Genomic DNA, 24053 nt, shown 5'->3' with positions numbered 1-24053 from the left:
TTTGTGCTTGTGCTTTAAAATGATTGAATAAGTGCATTGGCAAACGTGACTAAAGAAACGTGTCAACTAAAAAGAAACGGAGAAAGTATTTGGTTCAAGAAGTACAAAACAATAATAATGTGAACCACATAGCAGGAAATTACCATCCAAGGGCCAATATGGAGAGACATAGCAGGAAAATTAGCAGCCTTGAGCTTTTCCGAAGAATCAGGTAAATTATTATCTCTTGGAAGAGCATTACTTAGCAAATTTACCAATGATGGTGTCTTGGTCAGCTTCAACCCAAGTTTAGTTTCACGTTTAGAACCCTCTACGCCAAGTTTCTACATACCAACAGCAACAAAATTCAGTCATAATAAATTTTGTTAGCACTACTATAACATTATTGTGTATCACACACATAGCTATAACTGGAACAAGGTACACCCATGGATTAGTTGACGACGTGTGTATGACAATGTGTACGAGTATATGACACACTACACACAGCCGCCAAGGGTACACGTACGCAGAATTATTATAGAATACTATATTTGGCATTAACAAAGAATCCCATGCAGACGTGATCTTGAAATCAAAATCGTGAAATATACTTTTTTTCATACCATTGAATAAATAATGAATATGATTCCACAAAATCACAAGTAGATATACTTGTTTATGCAGATCATTAACAATTTATACATCTATAAACTATGATCATAACTTCGAATGTAATCCCAAAAATTTGTTTATCTTAAAGAGTACAAATCAATAAAAATAAAATAAAAAAAAACTTTTATCAATGACCTCTTCTTAATAACGTAATATAATTGTGTTTTTTCATTATTTTTTTTTTACATCTGCAAGCCCTAAAAAAAAAAACATAAGATCTTTGTTAAAAGAATTAACCAAAAAATAAATTTTTTTTTCACAAATGCAAATAAATCATTGCGAAAAAATAAAAACCAATATACTCGAGAACTATATTTTGAAACGGAGGGAGTATATTATAAACGGTCATCAGATAAGAAAACCCCGCCAGTACCCCAACACGTCAGATCTGAGAATTACAAAATATTAAAACCGGTTGAGAGCTTTACGAAGTATAAAACAGTACCGGAACATCGACAGAGGAATCGACAGAGGATTGGAGTTGAGAGTTCTCAGCAAAAAACTGTCCTCCATTATTGTTGACAGTAACATCATTGTTTTCGTTGCTCTGATAATAAGATCCTTGATTAGAAGAAGAAGAGTTATACCAATCATAATCAGCATAATTATAATTATAATTCATGATAAAAATATAGTGGAATTGAGAGTATGCAATGGATTAGTGAGTAAGTTTTTAGGCTTTTAGCAGGAGGTCGAGAAATAGGGTCGTGAATCTAGGAGAAAACAAACGAGAGAATATAGGAGAAGAGTAGAAGAGAGAGAAATGCATAATTCTATTTTTTTTTTAACAGCAAATGATTGTTATGTAAATGCGAGGTTTGTTACGACTCTTCTTTGACTACGGTTGCTTCTTTTATAATCACTTCAGCGCCGCACGTTTTTTCTAATTATTTTTATTTTTATTTGTTTTTCTTCAACAAATATTATACAAGCAATTAGGTTATACAGATTTGTACCTGAAGGTAAAACAAAGGAAGGAGCTTAGGCAAATTTTGAGAGCACTCAACGTAAGTGCCACATAAGCAAATTAATATATGTAAGTAACAACCAATGAATGGAGATGGAATGTAAAATTGATTTAAAATAATGAGTTTTTGTTTAATATAAGATAATTTATCTTAACATTCACGAATGAGAATGAATATTTGGTTTATTATTATAAAATTATTATTAATAATTAAACAATGTGTTACATACTGACCAAGTAACACCAACTGGCTGAATAATAAAACCCTAATAACCTCTTAATATTTTATTAATAAAACAAAATTATAATTTTTTCAAATTATATATAACCAATTTAAAATCTAAATTCTTATTCGTTAATTTTTTAATTATGAAATAAATTATGAACCTTTACTTTATCATATTATAGATTTTTAATGATTTTATTTTTTATTATTTGACACTATTTTTTATTTTCTTATGTGAGTTTGAATGATCCAAAAAAAGTGTAACACTTATGTGTTTCATCTCTAATGTAGAGGTGTTAATTCGGGTATCTGGGTTGGGTGTATATTTCAAAGTTCAGTCAAGTTATTTTTTTTGTGTCTACAAGTTAAAATTTGACTCAGGTATTTTTCAAGTTGATCGGGTTAGTTTTAACAACCCATGGACAAGGTAAGGTAACAAAGGTGTTAAATACTATATGTTACTTTCTCTTTTTCTAATAATTAGCACTATCCTAACAATGATTATAATTCCGATTGCTAAAGAAAACAAAACTTGAAGAGCCAGTCAAGAATTCAGCTTTTTGAAAATTCCTTGTCAATTGAATTTAATGATTAAAATGCTAAGAGCTTAATGATAGGGATTTAGAATAGAAATTACGAAAGTGATGAAACCTGAAAGTGACGCAAATTATATGAAGAAAGCCACGAGTATCGGAAAGTTTTGGCCCACTTATGTGACGGCTGATTTTGACTAACACTTTGCTTCTCTTACTCACCAGCCGTCATGCTCCAAGCCTCCAACCTAAGATTGTAAGATATACCGATTAAAATACCCCTTTAAAGGGATCACTTAGCTTGTATCAATTAAAAATAAAAAAATATCGACCATTGTTTGAGGTCTCGAGGTTGCAAGATCAAAACTCATTAAGAAATACTATAAAACGATTGCTTGGATCGCATCAATTAAAATATTGACTAATATTTGAGATTGTAAGATCAAATTAGAGACACTTTAGGATCAAGATTTATGGCTTATATACACCTCAAAAATAGACTATAATTATTTTAAAAGAAATAAAATAATTATAGAAATACCAAGAAGTTGAGATCAGTAAGAGTTGTTTTTTTCATCTAAAAGTACAAGCAATTTTAATTTTAATGTAAAAAGTACTTAAGGATTTTTAGTGTATTAATGAGATTTGAAAGATAAAATTAACTAAAAATAAAATATTATTTAAAATAAAATATTATCCTTTTTTTTTCTTTTAAAGTGATTTAAAGAAAGACAAAAAATCATAAAAATCAAGTGATCACAATGTATATACAAACTGTTAAATAAAAAAAAAAATACGAAAGGAGTAGCATGCAAGACATGTTTCACTTATACATGTACATCACTAGATGATGATTTGTGTACGTACAATGCATCCACGATCCCTTCTATATTTGATGAATGAAATTCTAATCTTCATCTCTAGTCTAATTGTATGATGAATTGATGAACCATTTTTATACACACATAATATATTAATTACTTCGCATTTAACCACGTAATTTTGACAAAATCGCATGACATGAAGTACAATAAGGTAAATTAACGAATCAACTGGACAACTTTAGAATATAGCCTATATAATTGTACTCATGTAGGTGGATTGCAATACAAAACCCCTAAATATTGAAAGATAAATTATAAGGTAGATCGAGGGATTTCAAGATATCAAATTGTCATTTTTTCTATCAAAGTTTGTAAATAAACTTTGAAAATAAATATATTAGCCATGTTTTTATTATCCTACAATTACATATAATTTCATGATTAGGGGTCCCTTGACAATCGACATGGGATAAAGAAAATGATGTTACAAGCTATTTTATAATTTCATTTATAAAATTTCTAAAAATGAAACAATTACATAGACTTTTAGTTTCCTTTTATATGCACCAATTATTTAACCACTCTTATCTTATGGTGGGAAAACTTCAATTCTACACCTCCAAAAGAATAAAAATTTTCAAGTTGTAATAGTACAAAGCAATAACTAACTTTATTTAACTTTACAAGTATGAAATTTGGAAGACTTCATTCATAGTTTGGACTGATGAACCCATAATTTCCACACCCTGCGCAATCATTAATCATGTGATCGAGTCATCGAGTACATGTACTGTAAATTTCACTAAAGTTGTAGTCAACGAATTGAAGTGATCGATTGAAATTTTAGTCTCTTTCGAATGATTAGTTTTTAAAGTGGGGTTAGTTGTTTAAACTGGTAGGACGGCAATCACATTGTATTGACATTGCCAATTTTAAGGTACCTTACTCATCATTTTTTTACCAAGTTATGTAGCAATCATTCACCATGACCTTACAATGGATTAAAGTTTATACCGAAATACCATACTTTCTCCGTTCTTTTTTTAAATGTACAGTTTGGAGCTTAATTTGTGCTTGTCAATTGAAAATTGAACACATATCAATTATATTCTATAAAAGTCGGTGCGCATATATCAATTTAATTAGCTAAGCTCTCTTGGTAATTGATATAGTATAATTATTAATTTTAGAGCTAGCTCTAACTACTAATCTAAGCTTTAATTTGTTTAAGTTCCTTTGATATGATATCAAGAGTAAGTCACCAGATTTATTCATGTAGATTTCGGACTATAATAACTAAAGTTGGGTCAAAATCAAATTATTGGATTTGGCACTAGCTTCAATAAAAAATTATAACAAGAGTGAAGTAATAAAAACAAGTTGGCAAACGAAAAATGTTTCAACTTCAAAACTTCATGTACATGTGATAGATCAAGGTCATGGAAACCATGGAAATGGAGAGTAAGAGAGAGGCCATAAATGCATCTCATCAACGTACATTACACACTAGCTAGTTCAATACAATGCACATTATATGTCTAAGACTCATAATTTGTCTATGGACGGTATTTTATTTAAAATCCATTAAATAAGCTCGATTGGAGTTGGGATAATTGGCATAAAGTTGGTAGGTCATATTTATAGCGCGAGCCAACCACATCACCATTACTCATTAAGATGACTCAAATAAATAATACATGCACATCTTTATCATCATGGTTAGTGATCCCAACAAATGAACGTATATAGGTCATATCGCATCTCTCAATCAAACAATTTTAGATGGAGCAGTGATGCATATAAACGGGTTAATCTAGTTTAATTTACCCCTTAATTAATTATAATATGAGTTTTTGTAATCAGATACATACTTGCTATAATGACTTTGTGGTGAAGATCTTACTACAAGTCTACAATAGCATCCATGACGTTTGATCTTTGTGTAAAGCACAAAAGAAGAAATAGAACAATACACGAAATGACACTAAGCTAATCCAATCTTTGCATAAAAAGAACATCACTAATAAAAGAAGTTCGTGCGTGCTAATAAAAATATAAGTAGTCCTCTTAAAATATGATAACCTTAATTAGTGTATTTATTTGCAAATCTTGGACGTGCAAACACTTTTATAAGTAGGACATTATTCAATATTCATATTCACACTAGGTTTGAGTGTGACAAAGAGGAAAAAGTCGGCAACTCCAACAAAGAAGAAAGATAAAAGATATAGATAGGCGCATAAACTATAATGAAAATGACATGCTTACAAATTAAAGTGATTTTTGATAGTTTGAAATAAAATCCAATCTACAGTCTCCCAATCATTTATTTATATGATGTTATATAATAACGTCTATTTTTTATAATGATGGAATTTAGGGAACCTTTTATTTTTATTTTTATTTTTATTTTTTGTTTTTGAGGGAATGAGTAGATTTTATGTGCTTCATTGGTCACTTTCCCTTTCTAAATCAGGTACAAAGTTGGACTTAGATTCCGCATGTCATTTTCATTTGTTAGTTTTAGTGGAAATATGACATTTTTTTGGTCCCATCTTTAGTTTTTCCCCTCTAAAGCAACAACCTTTCTCCCTAAAAAGAAAAATTTAATTTTCCAATCCAAATAAGAAAGGGATTATGATTATATTGCATGGTGATAGATGAAATGAAATCGCTTCAATTGATTTTTGTGGTCTCTAGCTAGCTAATAAAATTAAAATAAATAATATATACTATATCAACTAAAAATGTCTTATACTTTCTCTAGTTTTTTTTTTTTTTTATTTATTTTTTTTTTATTTTTTTATAAGTGTCTTAATTTGGTCTTTTGGATTATTACATGCATGCTCTATTTTGATCACAAAATATAGTCATGTGGATCTATATTAAAATTGTCTTAATGTATTATTGTTTTCAAATATTAAAATTTAAAATCTACACTTATCTAAGATCAATTATTATTGGTCAAAGTTTTGTTGCGACGTAAGTGTGTGTGTGTCAAGTCAAAATGGGGCAATTTAATCGAATGGGGTATTTATTAAAAAATAAAGATTTATTTTACTTATCTTATTTTTGTTTGCATTCTTGTCGAAGTTAACAACACAGATTTAACATTATTAATTGAACTTTACTTATCATGCATGATTTTTTGTCATCATTGTTTTTTAATTTACCTTAATTTCAAGGAACTTATAGTTTTGTAAGCTAAAATTTATTAAAATAAGTTAAGTAGAACAAAGCATAAGTAGCATTTGATTAACTAAATGAGGAAGAAAAGCAATACTTTAGAATCGAGGTTTGGAACAAAAATGGAGATATTACTACCCCCACAAATTCCACCCATCTTTTAGTTCACTAGACCCGATTAGAATACGTGGATCCTTCTAGAGGCCGTGGAATTGAATATTGAATAAAATGGATCACGCTTCATCAATCATGGGTGGGGTCCGTCTTAGATTTGTATTGATGATCGATCAAATCGCAAAGTGCACATTATTAGTTCATTGAACTCAATTTTTTTGATGGGATTAGCACATTTTATGATTTTTGTGATCCTATTTCATGCATCATGCATGGTGGATTGGTGGGGCCTCAAAATGCTTAGATTTAAGGCACGTGCAATTATTGAAAAACTAAATATTACCTCTGTTATACAATAAATACACTATTTTGATTTTTTGCATTATTCATTTGTTTTAAATATCGTTGATTTATGATACTTTTAACTATGGTTTTACTTATAAATCTATAAACCATATTAAATATGGGAACGTAGTAACAGTAACTTTTGGAGTTATTACATTACCACCCCCGAAATAAATGAATTGCCGAAATTACCCTTTGTGCTCTTATATTGCTTTCTCTTTGCCACCTGTAAAGGAGAGTACAACTGTTAGTGTTTTGTGTAGGTTGCTTTTGCTGCCAGCTAAGGTCTTTTTTTTTTTGCGCTTATTGCATTGGAGGAGTTTCCATTGAGCTTTGTCTTGGTTTGGTTTGGGTTTTGTATTTCCGTGGCTGATGAGGCTTGGAAGGAAATACGCTTTGATTGCCGCTATGTCTGGGATTTGCTGGTATGGTTTCAGTTTCTTTTTTGTATTACTCGCTTTCTTTTTTGTTGGATTATGAGACTACGTAGGTTGGTTTGATTTTGGATTTGATTGTTTGGGTTGCTGTACTGACTTGCATGTTTGGTTTGTTGTTTAGCTTTTGATTTGTAGGTTAGGAATGTACTTAGTTTGGTTAGGTGTATGTTTATTATGTAAATAAACCATTGACAAAATTTTGCCATCAATAAGAAGAATGTAATAAGTAGTGTTTAAGCTTACATTTTCCTTTGAGAAAACCTTCTGAGATGTTCTGTAACATTAGTACTTTGTGCAGTGCCTTTTGAAGAAACTTAAGGCAGACCAAAGCCTTGGGGACTACTCAATTGTACTTCTAAGCAAGAAAAAAAAAGACTTGGACTCTAATTTGTTGTGCTTGCAGTAATGATTTTAGGGTTACTCTTGTGGGTACAGTCGGTTTATTAGCCTATAAATAGAGATAGAGGTTGCTGGGGTTTTTCACATTATCATTTTTGGATACTGGTTCTTTGATATTGGTTTGCAAAGGTATTCTTTTAAGTGTTGTTGGTTGGTTGCAAATGGCGTTGAAGTGTTCACTGTAGTCAACATTATTATTTATTCCCTATCAATTTGAATTCTGGCGCAATTATTTATTGACAAATTGGACGTTTCTTGACAAATCGAACCTTAGCATTACAGATTTTTGTTCCGTTTTTATGTGCTATTTTGTTTGTGCCATTGAGTTTCTTGACAAATCGAACCTTAGCATTACAGATTTTTGTTTTGTTTTTGCGTGCTATTTTGTTTGTGGCATTGATTTAGTTTCTGTTCTTTGGATATCAATTATTCAAATAATTTAAATCACTGAAAAGCAACTCTCACACATCCTTTCTAGATTGAGCAGACCAGTTCAAAGATGATCTTTGAAGGGTGTGCTATATCTTAGCATTACAGATTTTGTTCCGATTTTATGTCCTATTTTGTTTGTGGCATTGATTTAGTTTCTATTCTCCGGATATTAATTACTCAAATAATTTAAATCACTGAAAAGCAACTCCCACACATCCTTTTAAAATTGAGTAGACCGGTTCAAAGATGATCTTTGAAGGGTGTGCTATATCTTAAATAGTTAGTCTTAGTTTGGTTTACATGTTTTAAGTTATGCCATTTTTTGGATTACAGGTTTGGTGAAAGTGTTTTGTGCTTTGGTGCATTTAGAAGTCAGCGTGTTCTGTTGAGTGTGCGGGATTTTCTGAGGTAATTCCTTAGTTCTTGTTTTAAATTAGTGTTGCCTTTTGATGCCTTTAAAAATTCTTTATTTCTGTTATTACATAGTCTTTTTATACTGGCTTTATTCTTTGTTTTTGTTATTAGATAGTCTTTTTAGTATGCCTTTGTTCTATAGTCTGTTTTATGATGGTTTGTGACCTGCAAGGTTTTTGTTAGTGGTGTGCATTAGTCTGAATACAGCAAAGTACTAGCCTTTAGAGATATTTCCTCTGTGTGATTAGGTAGCTCTTTTATTAGAGTTTAATTCCAAAATTCGTTGGTTTTGTGGATACGCTATGAAGGTGTTTTTTGGAAGAAACACGGTTTCCCTGGTCTGAATTGTGCCCTGAATATCGATTTTGCCATTACAGGTTATGGCTAGACGATCGAACAAAGTCTGTGTTCCTTTTCAGCCTCTGTTGGAAAAGATTGTTGCTTGGCTCCAGTTCCCACCTCCAGTTTATGGATTCATAGATGTTGCTAAGAACAATGCCTTTGTACGGGTCGACCGACCAAATACACGTGCAAAGTTTCTTTTTTATGGTGGAGATGCCAGTTCGGTAGAAGAGTCTCGCGAGAGAACGGCTCACAAGGCTGTGAAAAGGTTGATTGGTCGGTTTAATGTCCGAGTAGATGATTTCACGCACGAACGCCTTAAGATGTATCGCTTATGTGTGAAGTTATATAAAAATAGATGCGTTGAATTAGTACAGGAGAGAGAAGACCTGAGCCGCATACGGGCAGAATGTATTTCAGGAGAGAATGCATCATTTCACGACATCCATGTTTCAGTTGACTTTGCACAATTTTTAGGTGTCTTGGTGAGGAAATTTGGTGTCACTGCAACTGCCATAGAGACTACTATGGTACAGGGACATGGTTATATTTCATGGCTAATGGTAACCTGCCCTCATAGTAATATTGCCATGGAGTGCGTTTTTAGTGACCCTTGTGCTGAACCAGCTACAGTTGAGCAGAGAGTTGCAAAGAAAGCATCCTTTTTCATAGCTTCTCAATTTAATTTAGAAATAGTTGATGCTAACTATGGTACTGCAGCAAAGCTAAGTGCTGAATGTTGCTTGATACGGGAAAAGTATTTGCTTCTGAAAGGTCATGTTGAATGTTTAGAAAGGAATTCTAAACAATCTGATCCTGGTAATTGTATACAGATTGATTGCTGTATGACACCAACTGGTGAAGAATCACAGATACCGGTCCTTGCTCTTCCACCAAATCGGCCGCTAAAACGCAGAGTTGTTGTGGAAGGAAGCTCTAAGAATGCTGCAGGAGTAGAGACTTCAGAGCGCCTTGATACTGATCTGCCGGATTTAGAAACTGTATTTAAGCGTGCTAGGGTTGATTAGCTATGTGTTATTTAGAGTATGCTTGTTTTGGATGCTGGGTTTAAGGACTTGTACTTAGTCGTTAGGGTTTCTTTATGTAATAGTAACATCAGTATGCGGTTTATGCTTTTTAGTAGCTATTGTCTCAAAACCAAGTTGTGGTTTCTATTTCCTTTGTTTATGTATCCCTTTTGATGTAATGAATTTCGTATTTCCAGTGTTATGAATATGATGGTTTGATATTTACAGAATTCTGATATATATACATATAATTTTTTTTGTATTCTTTGCAATGCTTTTATATCTAGCTTTAAAAATGTATTTGCTACCTTCTTTTTTTTAAACAGGTCCACCGTGTTTGGTTTGTTACCGTATCTGATTTACGCTTCAGAGAGTTAGTCCAGTCCAACTACAACCAGCAATTCAAGCTGTTTCTGAGTTATAATCATGGGTACTATATGAATTTGAATCTCATATAACATAATGTGGTCTATGTATCTGTGGTTTGCACCTTTTATGTTCTAGAATAATTTGAAGGTGTTGTATGCTAGATTATCGTTATGGCCTACCACAGCTATCTCGCAAGAGTTGTAAACGAATAAATCAGGCCGCACAAAGGGCATCTCAATCAGCATTTGTTGGGTAAAAATAGCTGGTTTACTTATATGAATTAATTTAATGAACTCCTTGTTTGGAAATACAATTGAAAATGGTTTACATTGCTGCTCAGCTATAGCAGATAGCCAGCATCAGAATGCATGTATATGTGAGATTCGAACAACGAAGAAACGTAAATGTATACCGAACCTAGCTGACTCGCGGGGAAATGGGTACTAAGTGAAAGTTTTTTTTTTGCCTGCTTTTATTCTTATTGCTTGTTGTATTAGATTTAGGTACTGTTAGATTGTCTACCTTGCGTGATGACATTCTGATAGTTATTCTTGAGTAGACAAGCATGCAATTTCTAACTGCTTAGAATTCACTTGCAAGGTTAGAATACTATATCTAATATTACTGAACCAGTCCTTTGTGCAGTGCATTGCAGGAATGCATGGCTACCTGTTCAACAAAAACTACTAGCCAGCGTCTTAAATAAAGTAATTAATTATAGAAAGCTATACATTTCAAAAGTGCATATTTTGATTGGTTGTGATTGTGGTTTCTTTTGTTTGTTTTGACAGATCTTCTTGGTGCTGCAATAGATCGAGAGTTACCAACAGATCCGTTGAGACTTTCTCTGCCTTTTTACTGTCCTCAATGTGGTGCAAAGAAATTTATGTTCGAGTCCCTCCATTTTTGCTGTGGGGATGGAGATGTTGAAATAGCAGCAAATGAGTACCCTCCTGAGCTTGTTTACTTATTTACTTCCAAGGATGAAATTGCTGTTCACTTTCGACAATATGCTAGATTGTATAACAATTTGTTTGCGTACAGTTCGCTTGGAGGGAATTTTGATGCAAGAAGCAAAAAAGGAATTTAAGTCTTTAAATTACACGGTAAGATGTATCATTTTGTCCCAAGCTTATTACCTGATAAGAAGTGTCCTAAATACCTGCAGCTATACTTCTATGATGGACAGCATGAAGTAAAAAACAGATTGGGTTCTTTTCCAGAAGTAAGAGAAGATGTGATTCAAATTCTTATGCATGTGTCACGGCAGAATCCGTATGTTATGTTTTTCCGGTCTCTAAGAGAACGTGTTGTTACTGAGGAAACGAAGATTATTCTGAATCAGAATCCTGTACTTGATCAGCGTGTCTATAATGCTCCTTCTGTTGATGATGTAGCTGTTACCTGGCCTGAAGATGCTTCATCAAGCCAAAGCTCAAGTCCTCATATTATGGTGGCTGGGAAATCTAATCAGACTCACTGAATCTATCATAACTATGGTTGCTATGATCCGCTTCAGTATCCATTATTATTTCCTCGAGGAGAATGTGGCTGGACTCAAGGACTTAAAAAAAAGTCTCATCCAAGTAGACGAGCAGCAGATTTAATTCAAGATCCCGTAATGTCCTGTGCTGTTCATAGTGCTGAAGATTTGTTGAATGAAGAAGAAATACGTAGACACTTCAAACCCTTTGTGTTTTACAATCTATGTTAAACATACACTTTAGCTTATTTTACATTGACATAGTTTATGGGTCCTTTTTATACAGGTGCAAAGAGAAAGAATACTAAAGCAGATAAGCTTATTTCTCCTAGGGAGTATTTTGCTTATAAGCTGTAAATTCGGCCTAACAACATGCTATTGCAAGCAGGGAGATGTTTCCAGCAATACATAGTAGACATGTATGTAAAGATTGAAAACACGAGGCTAGATTACTTTCGAAACAATCAAGAAACAATTAGAGCTGATCTATATAAAGGTATTTTGGATTCACTAGATAGTGGAGAAACTGTTGCTTATAATGTTGGGCATAGGGTGATACTACCACCGACTTATATTGGAGGTCCTCGGGATATGAAAAAACGGTATTTAAATGCTATGACTTTAGTACAGAGATTCGGCAAGCTAGATTTGTTTGTAACAGTTACGTGTAATGCTAATTGGCCAGAAATAAAGGGCGAGCTAGCCACTGGTGAGAGAGCACAAGACAGACCTGATTTGGTTGCTAGAATTTTTAGAGCAAAATTGATTGCACTAAAGAAAGAAATCATGGAAAGGAAGGTTTTTGGAGAAGTTGCTGCAATGGTGTACGTAGTTGAGTTTCAGAAAAGAGGTTTGCCACATGCTCATTTTTTGATTATTCTAAAACCTCAATATAAGATGAAATGTCCTGCTAATTATGATAGGTTTGTTTGTGCTGAAATACCTTCTGAAGCTAATGTCAATCTTAGGCGAATTGTCTTAGCACATATGATGCATGGTCCTTGTGGTGAACTGAATCCAGAATGTGCATGTATGCGCACACGTGGTGTAAAACTAAAATGTAAGAATAAGTATCCTAAAAAGTTTTGCAATGAAACTACTAATAGTAAAGATGGCTATCCTATTTATCGTAGGAGAGAAACTGGAGAAAAATTAGTTATAAGAAATGCAGAGCTAGATAATCAGTGGGTTATTCCCTATAATTCTTATCTGTCTTTGCTATTTGATTGTCATTTAAATGTTGAGGTGTGTTCGACAATTAAAGTAGTAAAGTACTTATATAAGTATGTATATAAGGGTCATGATAGAATTTCTTATAATGTAGTGTCATGTAATAATGAAGTTGTAGATGAGATTACGCAGTATCAATCAGGACGATGGGTATCTCCTTGTGAAGCAGCATGGAGAATATTTGGTTTTGATTTATTCGAGATGCATCCTCCGGTTTTACCTTTGCAGGTCCATTTACCAAATATGCAGACTGTTTGTGTTCATCCTCATGAAAGACTACAAGCTGTTGTTTCAAATTCAAAACGGTCAAAGACTCAGTTGACCGAATTTTTTGCAATGAATGTTGCCTCAGAAGATGGGTTGGGATATTTGTATGGTGAATTCTGTGAGCACTACACATGGGAGCAGAGTTCTAAGAAATGGAAACAAAGGGTCCAAAACAGACTCTCGATTGGGAGATTAGCATTTGTCTATCCTGCAGAGGGTGAACGGTTTTTCTTGGGACTTTTATTGCTAAATGTAAGAAGCCCTAAGTCATTTCAGGATTTGAGAACTGTCAATGGCCATCTTTATTCGACTTTTCAAGAAGCTGCTCTAAATCTTAGACTTATAGAAGACGATGATGTAGCTGATCTAACTTTGTCTGAGGCTTGTGAGACTCATATGCCTGCTGCCTTGCGCTGGTTATTTGCAACAGTCCTTATATTTTGTCAACCAAGTGACCCTGCTGCTTTATGGGATAAATATTATTCTTTTCTTGGTGAAGACTTTTCTCACAGATTTCCACAGCAGTTGTAGAAAGTGCAGCAACTTACTGTCAGAGCTATAGAACAGCACCTTGAAGCCATGGGTAAATCTCTTTCATTTTTTGGTCTAGACTATTTAAATTCCCAGGTTGATGACGAGTTCAGACGGACGAAGGACATTCTAGATGCCCTTGATGCTCCAATTCCAGAAGAATGCTTAAGTTGCCGCTCTAAGTTGAACTCTGCACAGAATGCTGCTTTTGTGTGTATTATGGATCATGTTATGCATCAAAAGGGTGGAGCCTTTTTTTATTGATGGTCCTGGAGGCACTGGAAAGACTTTTTTGTACAATGCGTTGTATGCAGAGTTACGACTAATGAACAAGATTGTTTTACCTACAACTACATCTGGAATTGCTGCAGCAAACATTCCTTCAGGTAGAACTACTCATTCGAGGTTTAAAATACCAATTGATGCTGAAGCTTCTTTAGCTTGCGATGTTCCAAAACAAGGTAGTTTAGCAGCACTACTAAAGGAAACTGCACTTATTGTTTCGGGGTTTTTTGTGATTCCCTCGGATACTGGTCACGCTCTGCTGGCGATGAGACTCGGACACCTGCAAAATAACGAATATTCCGGTGTACGGAATATTCGCCTCCGACGCTCAAGTTAGTGAACGGAAACGGTAAAGGCTAGAGAGAGAAAGTAGAGAGAAGTTGGAGCTTTTTAATGCTCTATATTTATGTTATGTCGCCCAAAATCCCCCTCCCATCTTAAATGATTGGGGTATTTATAGAGGTGAGAACATGTACCCCTCTAGGGTTTATTACCCTAGAATTTCGTGACATGATTGGCTGCGCAATCAGAAGTCGCCACGTGTCGTAGGGGGCGTCGTTTTACGACTTTCAAGGTTTTCTCGGGATTTGGGCCTGAGGTCATCAGGGCCCTTTTCTCTTTCTGATTTCAGCATTGGGGCATTTAGAGATGGCTGACATGTGTCACTATGACAAGTGGACACGTGTCACATTCTCATAGGGCCACGTGTCACCTGTTTATTGGGCCACGTGTCACTATGAGATTGGGCCACGTACCTGGGGTATTTTTACCCTAAACATTTGCCCCTCAGAGGGGGTGGCTCGTACACTTACTGGCCGCCTCCTCTGATCTTGCACTCTGGACGTCCTGGTACTCTGGGAGGAGTTGATATCCTAACTGACCAGAACGGCCACTTTAGTGGGACCGGACGTTCTGGTACTCTGGGAGGAGCTTATCTCCTAACTGACCAGAACGACCACTTTAATGGGACTGGACGTTCTGGTACTCTGGGAGGAGTTGATCTCCTAACTGACCAGAACGGCCACTTTAATGGGACTGGACGTTCTGGTACTCTGGGAGGAGCTTATCTCCTAACTGACCAGAACGGCTACTTTAATGGGACTGGACGTTCTGGTACTCTGGGAGGAGTTGATCTCCTAACTGACCAGAACGGCCACTTTAATGGGACTGGACGTTCTGGTACTCTGGGAGGAGTTGATCTCCTAACTGACCAGAACGGCCACTTTAATGGGACTGGACGTTCTGGTACTCTGGGAGGAGTTGATCTCCTAACTGACCAGAACGACCACTTTAATGGGACTGGACGTTCTGGTACTCTGGGAGGAGCTTATCTCCTAACCACCCAGAACGGCCACATATCTTCTTTGGGGTAATCTGGGCTTCCATGATTTCAGATGTACTTCCTGGCTTTCTAATCATGCTTTGTACGTCTGAGAACTGGGCGGACGCTTTTCCTCTTAGATTTTCTCAATTTTTGGAGACTATGTGCTGAAGGTGTTAATTGTTCATCTGGTCTCTTTCACAAGTTAACAGAACCCTAACGTCGTCCTGGCCCTTTCTTCGAGTGATTTCTCAAGAAATTACCGTTTGAGTGTTTAGGCGGGAAAGATGGTTTTACCATTTTGCCCTCATGAATTCACTCTATAAATATGGGAGGTGAATTCTCATTTTCACACTTTACCCAATTGTGAATTCTAGAGAGAAGTCAGAGCGTTCTAGTGAGAGAAAGTTATTTTTCCCTTAATCTTCAAGAGCGCCGCCGTGAGTTTGAGTTTTCCGGGCATTTTTGAGCTTTCCGGTCAATCTTCAAGAACTTCACCACCACCTTCAGAACTTTCAGAACGTACAGAGGTAGGCCGTCTACATTTTCTCTTTTACTCGTTTTCTTTTTCTTTTACTTCAATTCTGGATCCATACTCGGCTTCGTCCGACTCTTCTCATGAGGCCGGCCGTTCGCCTGGGACTGAGGAATCTAGAGTGGACGGAGAAGAGTTGTCTCCTCCCTGGAGTGAGTCTATGTCTGATGCGTACATACTCACCCCCACTTATTCTTCTCTGTCCCAACAGGCAATGGCGAGAACCATGCGTACGCGTGAGCTTAACGCGGCCAGGAACCCAGACGGAAGTCTGGTTCATCCTAGGGTCCCTTATGACCCTAGTGATCCAAGTACAATGGTGGAGACTGACTCCACCGCCCAAACAACGACCGCCTCCACTGGCTCTCATCACTTGGCCGTGGAGGTCACTTCTTCCTTCGAGGAACGCCTTAGAGCTGAAGGCGCCTCGTCCGCACCCGCTCCGGAACTTAGGTTCCCTCAATTTGCCAATTCAGTCATGGATGGGGCTGAACTGGTAGCCTGTATGGACAACCCTTCTAATCCTGGGGCGGACGCTTCTGGTTCGTCCGTCCCTTCTTCTCAACTTCGGCCTCAACTGGGTGGGGCGGACAGACCCTTGACAGGAATCTCAATCCGTGAACCGTCCTCTCTGCCTATTCGCAACGCCCCTCCTTCGGGAAATGGGGCGGACGCTGCCAAGGATAAAGGCAAGCGTCCAATGGTCGAGGAGGACGTTCCTTCTTTAATGGGCGTTCCAAGCTCAAGGGGCCGAAGCTCGGCCGAGGCAGCAGATTTGGACAGAGTGCTGTCTTCAGAGTTTGGGAGTGCCCCTTCTCACCAAGTGGAAGAGGAGGAAGTGGAAAAAGAGGCCGTGGAAAAAGAGGCCGTGGGTGAGACGGCCGAGGGCGAGGAGGCGGCCGAAGAGACCGTCGCCAATATTGATAACTTTAGGGACCCGTACGCCTGTACGGTTGGGGAGACAGCCCTAAAGTTTTTAAAGAAGGATTTTGAGAAGTATAAGGAGTCCCTCCATTTGGGGGAGGGATTCGAAATTCAAGTCCCCAGGAAGGCCATTGCTGTGGCTATCTGGGATGAGGAGAAGCCGCGCAAACGAGCGTTTTGCGTTTACCGGGCCGCCTTTGATGTGGGGCTCCGCTTCCCTCTTCACCCATTCGTCCGGACTGTCCTGGACGAGTATGACATCGGCCTCTTCCAACTGACGCCAAACAGTTGGTTAAACATCTTTGGGTACTTAGTGACGTGCATCGCTAAGAAATTTACACCAGACTTTGCGGTCTTTTGTGAGATGCACTCACTCACTCGGCTGGAAAAGGAGGTGGATGGTTGGCTTATCTTGAGTGCAACCAGGGATTACATGGTCGTGGTCGACCGTGTCAGTAAGTGGAGGGACTGGAAGCACCGTTTCTACCGTATCAAAACTCAGGACGCGGAGTTCAACCTCCGCATGAACAGGTGCCGTCCAGAGCCTATTCAACTCGGACGCGGAGACCTCAAGCCTGACAAGCCGCCCATCCACCCAAGCCACGAACACCAGCTCGAGTACTTCAAAGTTAATCGAGTCAGGCGGGGCAACAAAACTGAACGGGTTCCTAGCCATTGGGTTCCACTTGCCAATTGGCTTAGGGACCCTATCTTCATGTCTGCATACGGCCTGTACCAGAACATGCCCCAAGGTGGGCACCTAGATATATAAACTTTTCTGTACGCACATAGAATTCTTCAGAAAAATATTCTAACACTTTTGCTTTCTGTTTTTGCAGCGGAGGCGTATGCTATGCTTGACTCGGCCCAAAAAGCGGAGGTTGAGATGTCCGAGGTGGACTTGGCCAGATACAAGGCTCGCTTCAAGATGTACGAGCAACTCAAAGAGGTAAACACTTAGCTTATTTTTTGAATTTCTCATTTCTTAATGCGTCCGTTCTGCTATATTGGAAGGAGCCTACTTCCTGAGTTTGCACGGACGCTTTATGTCCGTTCATGCATGCTGGCAGGGAGCTCCTTTCCCAAATCGTACGGACGCCATCAAATTGTTCTAACTTGGTGTTTTTGCAGACCTCCTCTTCCACCCCGAAGGCCAGGCGGAAGCAGCCGGCCACGTCCACTCCTGATGCGAACGCATCCAAGAGGAGAAAGACGGTTGCTTCCAAGACGTCTTCTCAAGCAGCGGCCATGGCAAAGTCGCAGACTGCTACAACGCAGTCTAAAGGAGAACAACCCCGGCTGACACAAAGCGGGGCCTCCAAGTCCACGGAACCTGTTGCTGGTCAGGTCCGTGAGAAGTCCGTCCCTTCGGACGGTGGGGATAGGTTAACCCCAGAACAAATGACCGGTCGCTGGATCGGGACGGTGCTGGTCAACCCACTGTCCAGCGGCGCAGAAGGGAGTCGTCCGGAGGAGGAGGAAGCTCCTTTACCGCCTCCTCCCGCCAATCTTTCTCCTCCAACCTTCTCCACTGGTTAGCCATCTTTTTCTCACTTTTTATAAGTCTGTTGAAAAATTCAGCTAACTTTTCTTACACGGTCGTCCGCAGATATATCAGAGGAGATGCAGTTGAAGGTACCCGGCCAGTCACTGACTGGCGCGGACAGGAAGGCCATGCGCGAGGCCATGGTTCGCGCGGTCCCACAAGCGCAGCGTGATAAGCTGCGGGGGATCAACGAAGGCTTCCTCGGCCCCATGCTAAACTGTAGCGCCGAGGTATACTTCTATCTCCTTATGTTTTTGCTTTCCAACACTTAGCCAACTTTTCCATATTTTTGACTAAGTTCCTTCTTTCTGTCCGCAGCTCTTCCTCCGTTTGAACGCCTTCCTAGATTGGAAGGACAAGGAGAACGAACGGTTGAAGAACGCTTGGATTGAAATCAGGAAAGCCGAGGACGCTGTAACTGGGACGGCCGCCGTCCAAAGGGTACACTTTGAGACCCAAATAACCGCGCTGTCTGACAAAGCGGCGCGGCAAACAGAGGACCTGGTCAAACTGGGCCAGGCACTCGAACAGGAGTCCTTGGCCAGGGAGGCCATGAGGGTTGAAAGGGATGAGGCCGTCCTGGAAAAGGAAAAATGGAGGTTGGGCTTCGAGGCGTCCGAGGCCCTGAAGAGCGAGCTGAAGATGGCACAAGCCAACCTTAAGTCTGCGCTAGATGAGGCGGACGCGCTGAGGGCCGAGGTGGAAACCCTAAAGAAGTCCCTTGCGGACTATGAGGAGCAACTTAAAACTCCTCGGCCGATCAGCGTTGAAGAAGTCATCCGCATCGAGCAAAATGCTGAAGACAGGCTTAAGGCATACTTCTTTGATGCCTTCAACTTGATGGTGGACGCAGGTGAAGCCGCCTATTACGAGGAACGCTTCAAGAAGCGGCTTCAGTACGTCTGCCTTAAAGAAGAGGCAAGGAAGGCCGGCATGCCTCCTCCAGACCTAGTAGTTACTTCCCCTGAGTCTGGAGGGGAAGGGGATGAGGAGGAGGAGGAGGCGGCCGAAAAGGATGCCCCGGCCAAGGACGCGAAAACAGCGGAGGAGCCTGCCACAGATAATACGGCTAAGTAGAGCTCAGGTCCTCCAGCAGCCGTCTGTTCAGCTTTCCTTTTCCTTTCAGCTTACTATGTACTTAGTTTATTTTGTACTATTTTTTTTTTTTTTGTTCCTCTTCTGAGGCCGCCTGTATAAGCGGTTATGTAAACATTTCGGCCGCCTTTGTGCGGTCTTATTAATGAAAGTTTTGTCCGCCTTTTGGCGGCTCTTACTTCTGTTTCATACTTAGCAATTTTTTGCAAATTTTATGCTTTTTGCAAGTTTTCCGTACGTCTCAGTATTATGCCTTTTCGTACGTTCCTAGGGGTATGCCCCTTTATTCGGTGTTCGCCTAGTCCATTCTTTAAGTGGTTTGATTAACTTGGTAGTTTTTATGCCTTAAAAGGGCATAACGGCTAGCAAGTTAATCAAATCATAGTAATGATTGCCCTTGGGCTAGGTGAAGCACCGAATTAATTTAATTGGCCGTTCGGCTATCATTGTACGAGTAGTCCGTTGAATCTATCGCTCGGACGTACCCTAGAAATCCTGAGTATTATCTCAACTCAGAGATCCCTTGATTGGCCGGGCTAAATGCCTAGGTATGCCCTTGCCCTATTTGTAAAGGACACTTGTTCTCTACACAAGTTCGGGATACCTTGCCTCAATCGTCCGCCTAGATTTGGGCGGACGCATTGATCTCTGAATTAAATCAGTTTTTTTTTTTTTTTTTTTTTTTTTTTTTTTTTTTTTTTTTGTGTGGCCGAGTTGCTATATTGGGAGCAACCTTGCTTCCTTTTTAACTCGGCCATTCAAAAAGAATAGTGGGCCGTGTTACTATATTGGAAGAAACCTTGCTTCCTTATTAACTCGGCCTTTAAACATAAAAACAACAAACAATTCAACAATGCCTGACTTCAGTAATTTCTGTCAAAAGTACATTGTTGTGGCCGTACGGCTTTAATTACAAGGCTCGGTCAGTAGACCTAGCTGTATAAACAACTTTTTGGCTAAGTACTTAAAGAAACTAAGCTCAAACATGATACTTCTTCAGGTTATCAGTGTTCCATGTCCGTGGGATCTGACGGCCATCAATTGCCTCAAGGCGATATGTGCCGTCTCGGACTTCTTCCCTGATTCTGTACGGTCCCTCCCAGTTTGGAGTCAACTTGCCGTCCTCATTGGCACAGCCAACAGCTTCCATTTTTCTCAACACTAGATCCCCCATCTTGAGCGGCCGCTTAGTCACTCGGCGGTTATATGCCCTTGTCATCCTTAAGCGATAAATTTCATGCCTAAGCGCCGCATTGCCCCTAGCTTCCGGAAGGAAATCTAGGGCGGTCTTCATGGCCTCCCAATTGGCCGATTCATCATAAAGCATTACCCGCAAAGTGGGCTCGTACATTTCAATTGGGAGTACGGCCTCAGCTCCATAGACCAAAAAGAATGGAGTCTCCCCTGTAGAACTCTTTGCTGTTGTCCGTATGGACCATAGCACATTGACCAGCTCGTCTGCCCATAGGCCGCCTGCCTTTTCAAGCTTGCGCTTGATCCCATTTGCAATCAACTTGTTATAGGCCTCAACTTGACCATTGGCTTGTGGTCGGCCGACCGAGGCGAAGCAATGGGTAATGCCTTGGTCTCCCAACCACTCTTTGAGTTGACGCGTCTCAAACTGGGGTCCATTGTCGAACACCATTGACTGAGGCACCCCATACCGAGTGATTATGCTTTTCCAAATGAAGGCTGACACATCCGTCCATTTAATGCCCCGGACGGCCTCAGCTTCAACCCATTTGGTGAAGTAGTCTACTGCCACCAATACATACCGTCTCTGGCCGGATGCAGGAGTATACGGCCCCAAAATGTCCATGCCCCATTTGGCAAAGGGAAGTGGACTACTGATGGCTGATAGACTATTTGCTGGACGATGAATAAGGGTTGAAAATCTCTGGCACTTGTCACATTTTTTCACCATTTTCATGGCGTCCGATTTTAGGCTCGGCCAGTAATATCCCAACTGTGTCGCTTTTTCAGCTAAGGCTCGGCCTCCAATATGCGAACCACAATGCCCCTGATGAAGGTCATCCAACACATCATGCCCTCTTTCAGGAGTTATACATTTAAGGTAAGGCTTCACAAAGGCTCTTTTGAATAGCTCTCCGTCTTTCATCTCAAACCAGGCCGCCTTCCTCTTCAATAGCCAACTCTCTTTCGGATCGTCCGGAAGTATTCCATCCCTTAAGTAGGAAGTAATTCCGTCCATCCAGGTTGAACTTCTATCTATTACCTGAACGGGCTCGGCATCAATGCTCCTTTTTTCCTTTACTTCCCAAAACACTGATCTTGGAGTATCACATGACGCCGAGGAAGCCAATTTGGAGAGGGCGTCCGCCTGATGATTCTCTGAACGGGGAACTTGCTTGAGAGAAAAAAGCTCTAGGCCTTCGGCCTCATTTTTAACTAGCTGCATGTACTTCATCATGGCCGGCTCCCTGGCCTCAAAGCCACCATTGACCTGATGGACTATTAGCCGGGAATCCGAGCATACTTCAATTTTGGTTGCCCCGGCCGCTTTACACATCCTTAGGCCGGCCAACAATGCTTCGTACTCAGCTTCATTGTTTGACGCTTGGAACTGAAACCTCAACGCGTACTCATACTTGTCTCCCTCAGGAGATTCACATATAATACCAGCGCCACACCCGGTCGCTGTTGCACTACCATCCACAAACACTTTCCAAACTCGGTCCCCGGCCGGCTGAAGATCAGGCCGTGTCATTTCAGCCAAAAAATCTGCAAAGGCTTGCCCCTTGATTGCCTTCCTTGGCTCAAATACAAGATCAAAACCTCTGAGCTCTAAGGCCCACCTGAGCATGCGGCCACTTGCCTCCAAAGTTGAGAACGGCTTCTTCAAGGGTTGGTCTGTATAGACCACGATTGAATGTGCTAAAAAGTATGGTCGCAGCTTCTTTGATGCCATGTACAAGGCCAGGCCAAATTTTTCAATTGGGGGGTACTTCAGCTCAGCATTGTGAAGTACGTGGCTGATAAAATACACTGGGACCTGATGGCCGTCTCTTTCAGCAAGAAGGACGGCACTTAGAGAGTGTTCAGAGATGGCAAGGTAGATGTATAGCTTCTCATTCTTGAGCGGACTGACGAGGCGAGGCAATGTATGCAAGTGATTTTTCAACTGTACGAATGCTTCCTCGGCCTCCTCTGTCCACTCGAACAGGGCTTTCTTCTTAATGATTTGAAAAAAGTAACGGCACTTATCCCCTGATCTCGACAAAAATCTTCCAAGGGCTGCTAAACAGCCGGTCAGTCTTTGTACTTCCTTGATTGTTCTTGGAGACTTCATGTCAAGGACGGCTTGAATTTTTTCAGGGTTGGCCTCGATTCCACGTTGATCAATCAAAAATCCGAGAAACTTGCCGGACTCAACACCAAATACACACTTCTTTGGATTCAACATCATCTTATGCCGCCTGAGTTCGGCGAACGTTTCTCGTAGATCCTTGAGATGGTCGGCCGGCTCTTTTGACTTGACAATCATGTCATCAATATATGCCTCCATGTTCCGGCCGAGCTGGTCTCTGAAGACTGTATTAACAAGCCTCTGAAATGTAGCAGGGGCATTCTTGAGGCCGAATGGCATAACCTTGTAACAATACAACCCCTGCTCGGTCACAAACGCTGTTTTCTCTTGATCTTCTTCCCACAAAGGAATTTGATGGAATCCGGAGTATGCGTCCATGAAGCTCATAAGGGCGTGTCCGGCCGTAGAGTCAACCAAACGGTCGATCTTAGGCAAGGGGAAGCTATCCTTTGGACACGCCTTGTTCAAGTCCGTGTAATCCACGCACATCCTCCAAGTCCCATTCGGCTTTTTCACAAGAACTACATTGGCCACCCAATCTGGGTAAAAGCATTGCCGAATGAAACCGGCGTCCAGCAGCTTTTTTACCTCTGCTGCGGCCGCCTGATTCCTCTCTTCCCCGTGATTTCTCTTCTTCTGGCGGACAGGCTTTATCAAAGGATTCACGGCCAACTTGTGCACGGCCAGGTCAGGACTTATTCCTGGCATTTCACCAACTTCAAATGCAAACACATCTTTGAATTCTCTTAACAGCCGCACTAACTCGTCCCCAAGCAATTCCAAGGCTATAGTGCCGACACTAACCGTCCGTTCTGGGTGGTTGGAGTCAAGCACTATATCCTGGTGGCTGCCGGCCGGCTGGGGCCTCAACTCATCTGGCCGGCCGACAGTCATTAGTTGCTAGGCTTCCTCTGTCCTGGTCGCCTTACGCTTCTGGCCGACCTGGTATGCTGGGAGTGAGGTTCCTTCCTCCTTTACCTCGGACAACTTTGGGCCGCGTGCGGTTGGTTTCACGGCCAGCTGATTACACTCCTTGGCCATTTTCTGACTTCCTTCAATTGTTCCGATTTTTCCGTCTGACCTTTCAAACTTTAGCAACATCAAGTGGGGCACTATGACCGCCTTGGCTGCATTGAGAGTAGGGCGGCCAAGGATTACGTTGTACCCAGTCAACTCTTTTACCACAAGGAAACGGACGACCATGTCTCTTCCTTCCCCCTTCTGCTCGAAACGGATGG

The 24053-nt window shown here is 39.9% G+C and overlaps 1 protein-coding gene across 1 annotated transcript; it reads left to right on the top strand.

Moving 5' to 3' along the window:
* The first annotated feature begins 12125 nt into the window (after positions 1–12125).
* Positions 12126–13781, top strand: LOC145575122 (uncharacterized). The gene has a single exon (XM_081633037.1). It carries the CDS (start codon positions 12126–12128, stop codon positions 13779–13781), a length of 1656 nt encoding a protein of 551 aa, XP_081489163.1.
* Positions 13782–24053: the final 10272 nt, after the last annotated feature.

This window comes from Chenopodium album, chromosome 13 (assembly GCF_948465745.1).
Source record: "Chenopodium album chromosome 13, dcCheAlbu1.1, whole genome shotgun sequence".
Classification (NCBI taxonomy): Eukaryota; Viridiplantae; Streptophyta; class Magnoliopsida; order Caryophyllales; family Amaranthaceae; genus Chenopodium; species Chenopodium album.
The sequence above is the reverse complement of the archived record's forward strand: the minus strand, read 5'-3'. Positions and strand labels throughout refer to the sequence as shown.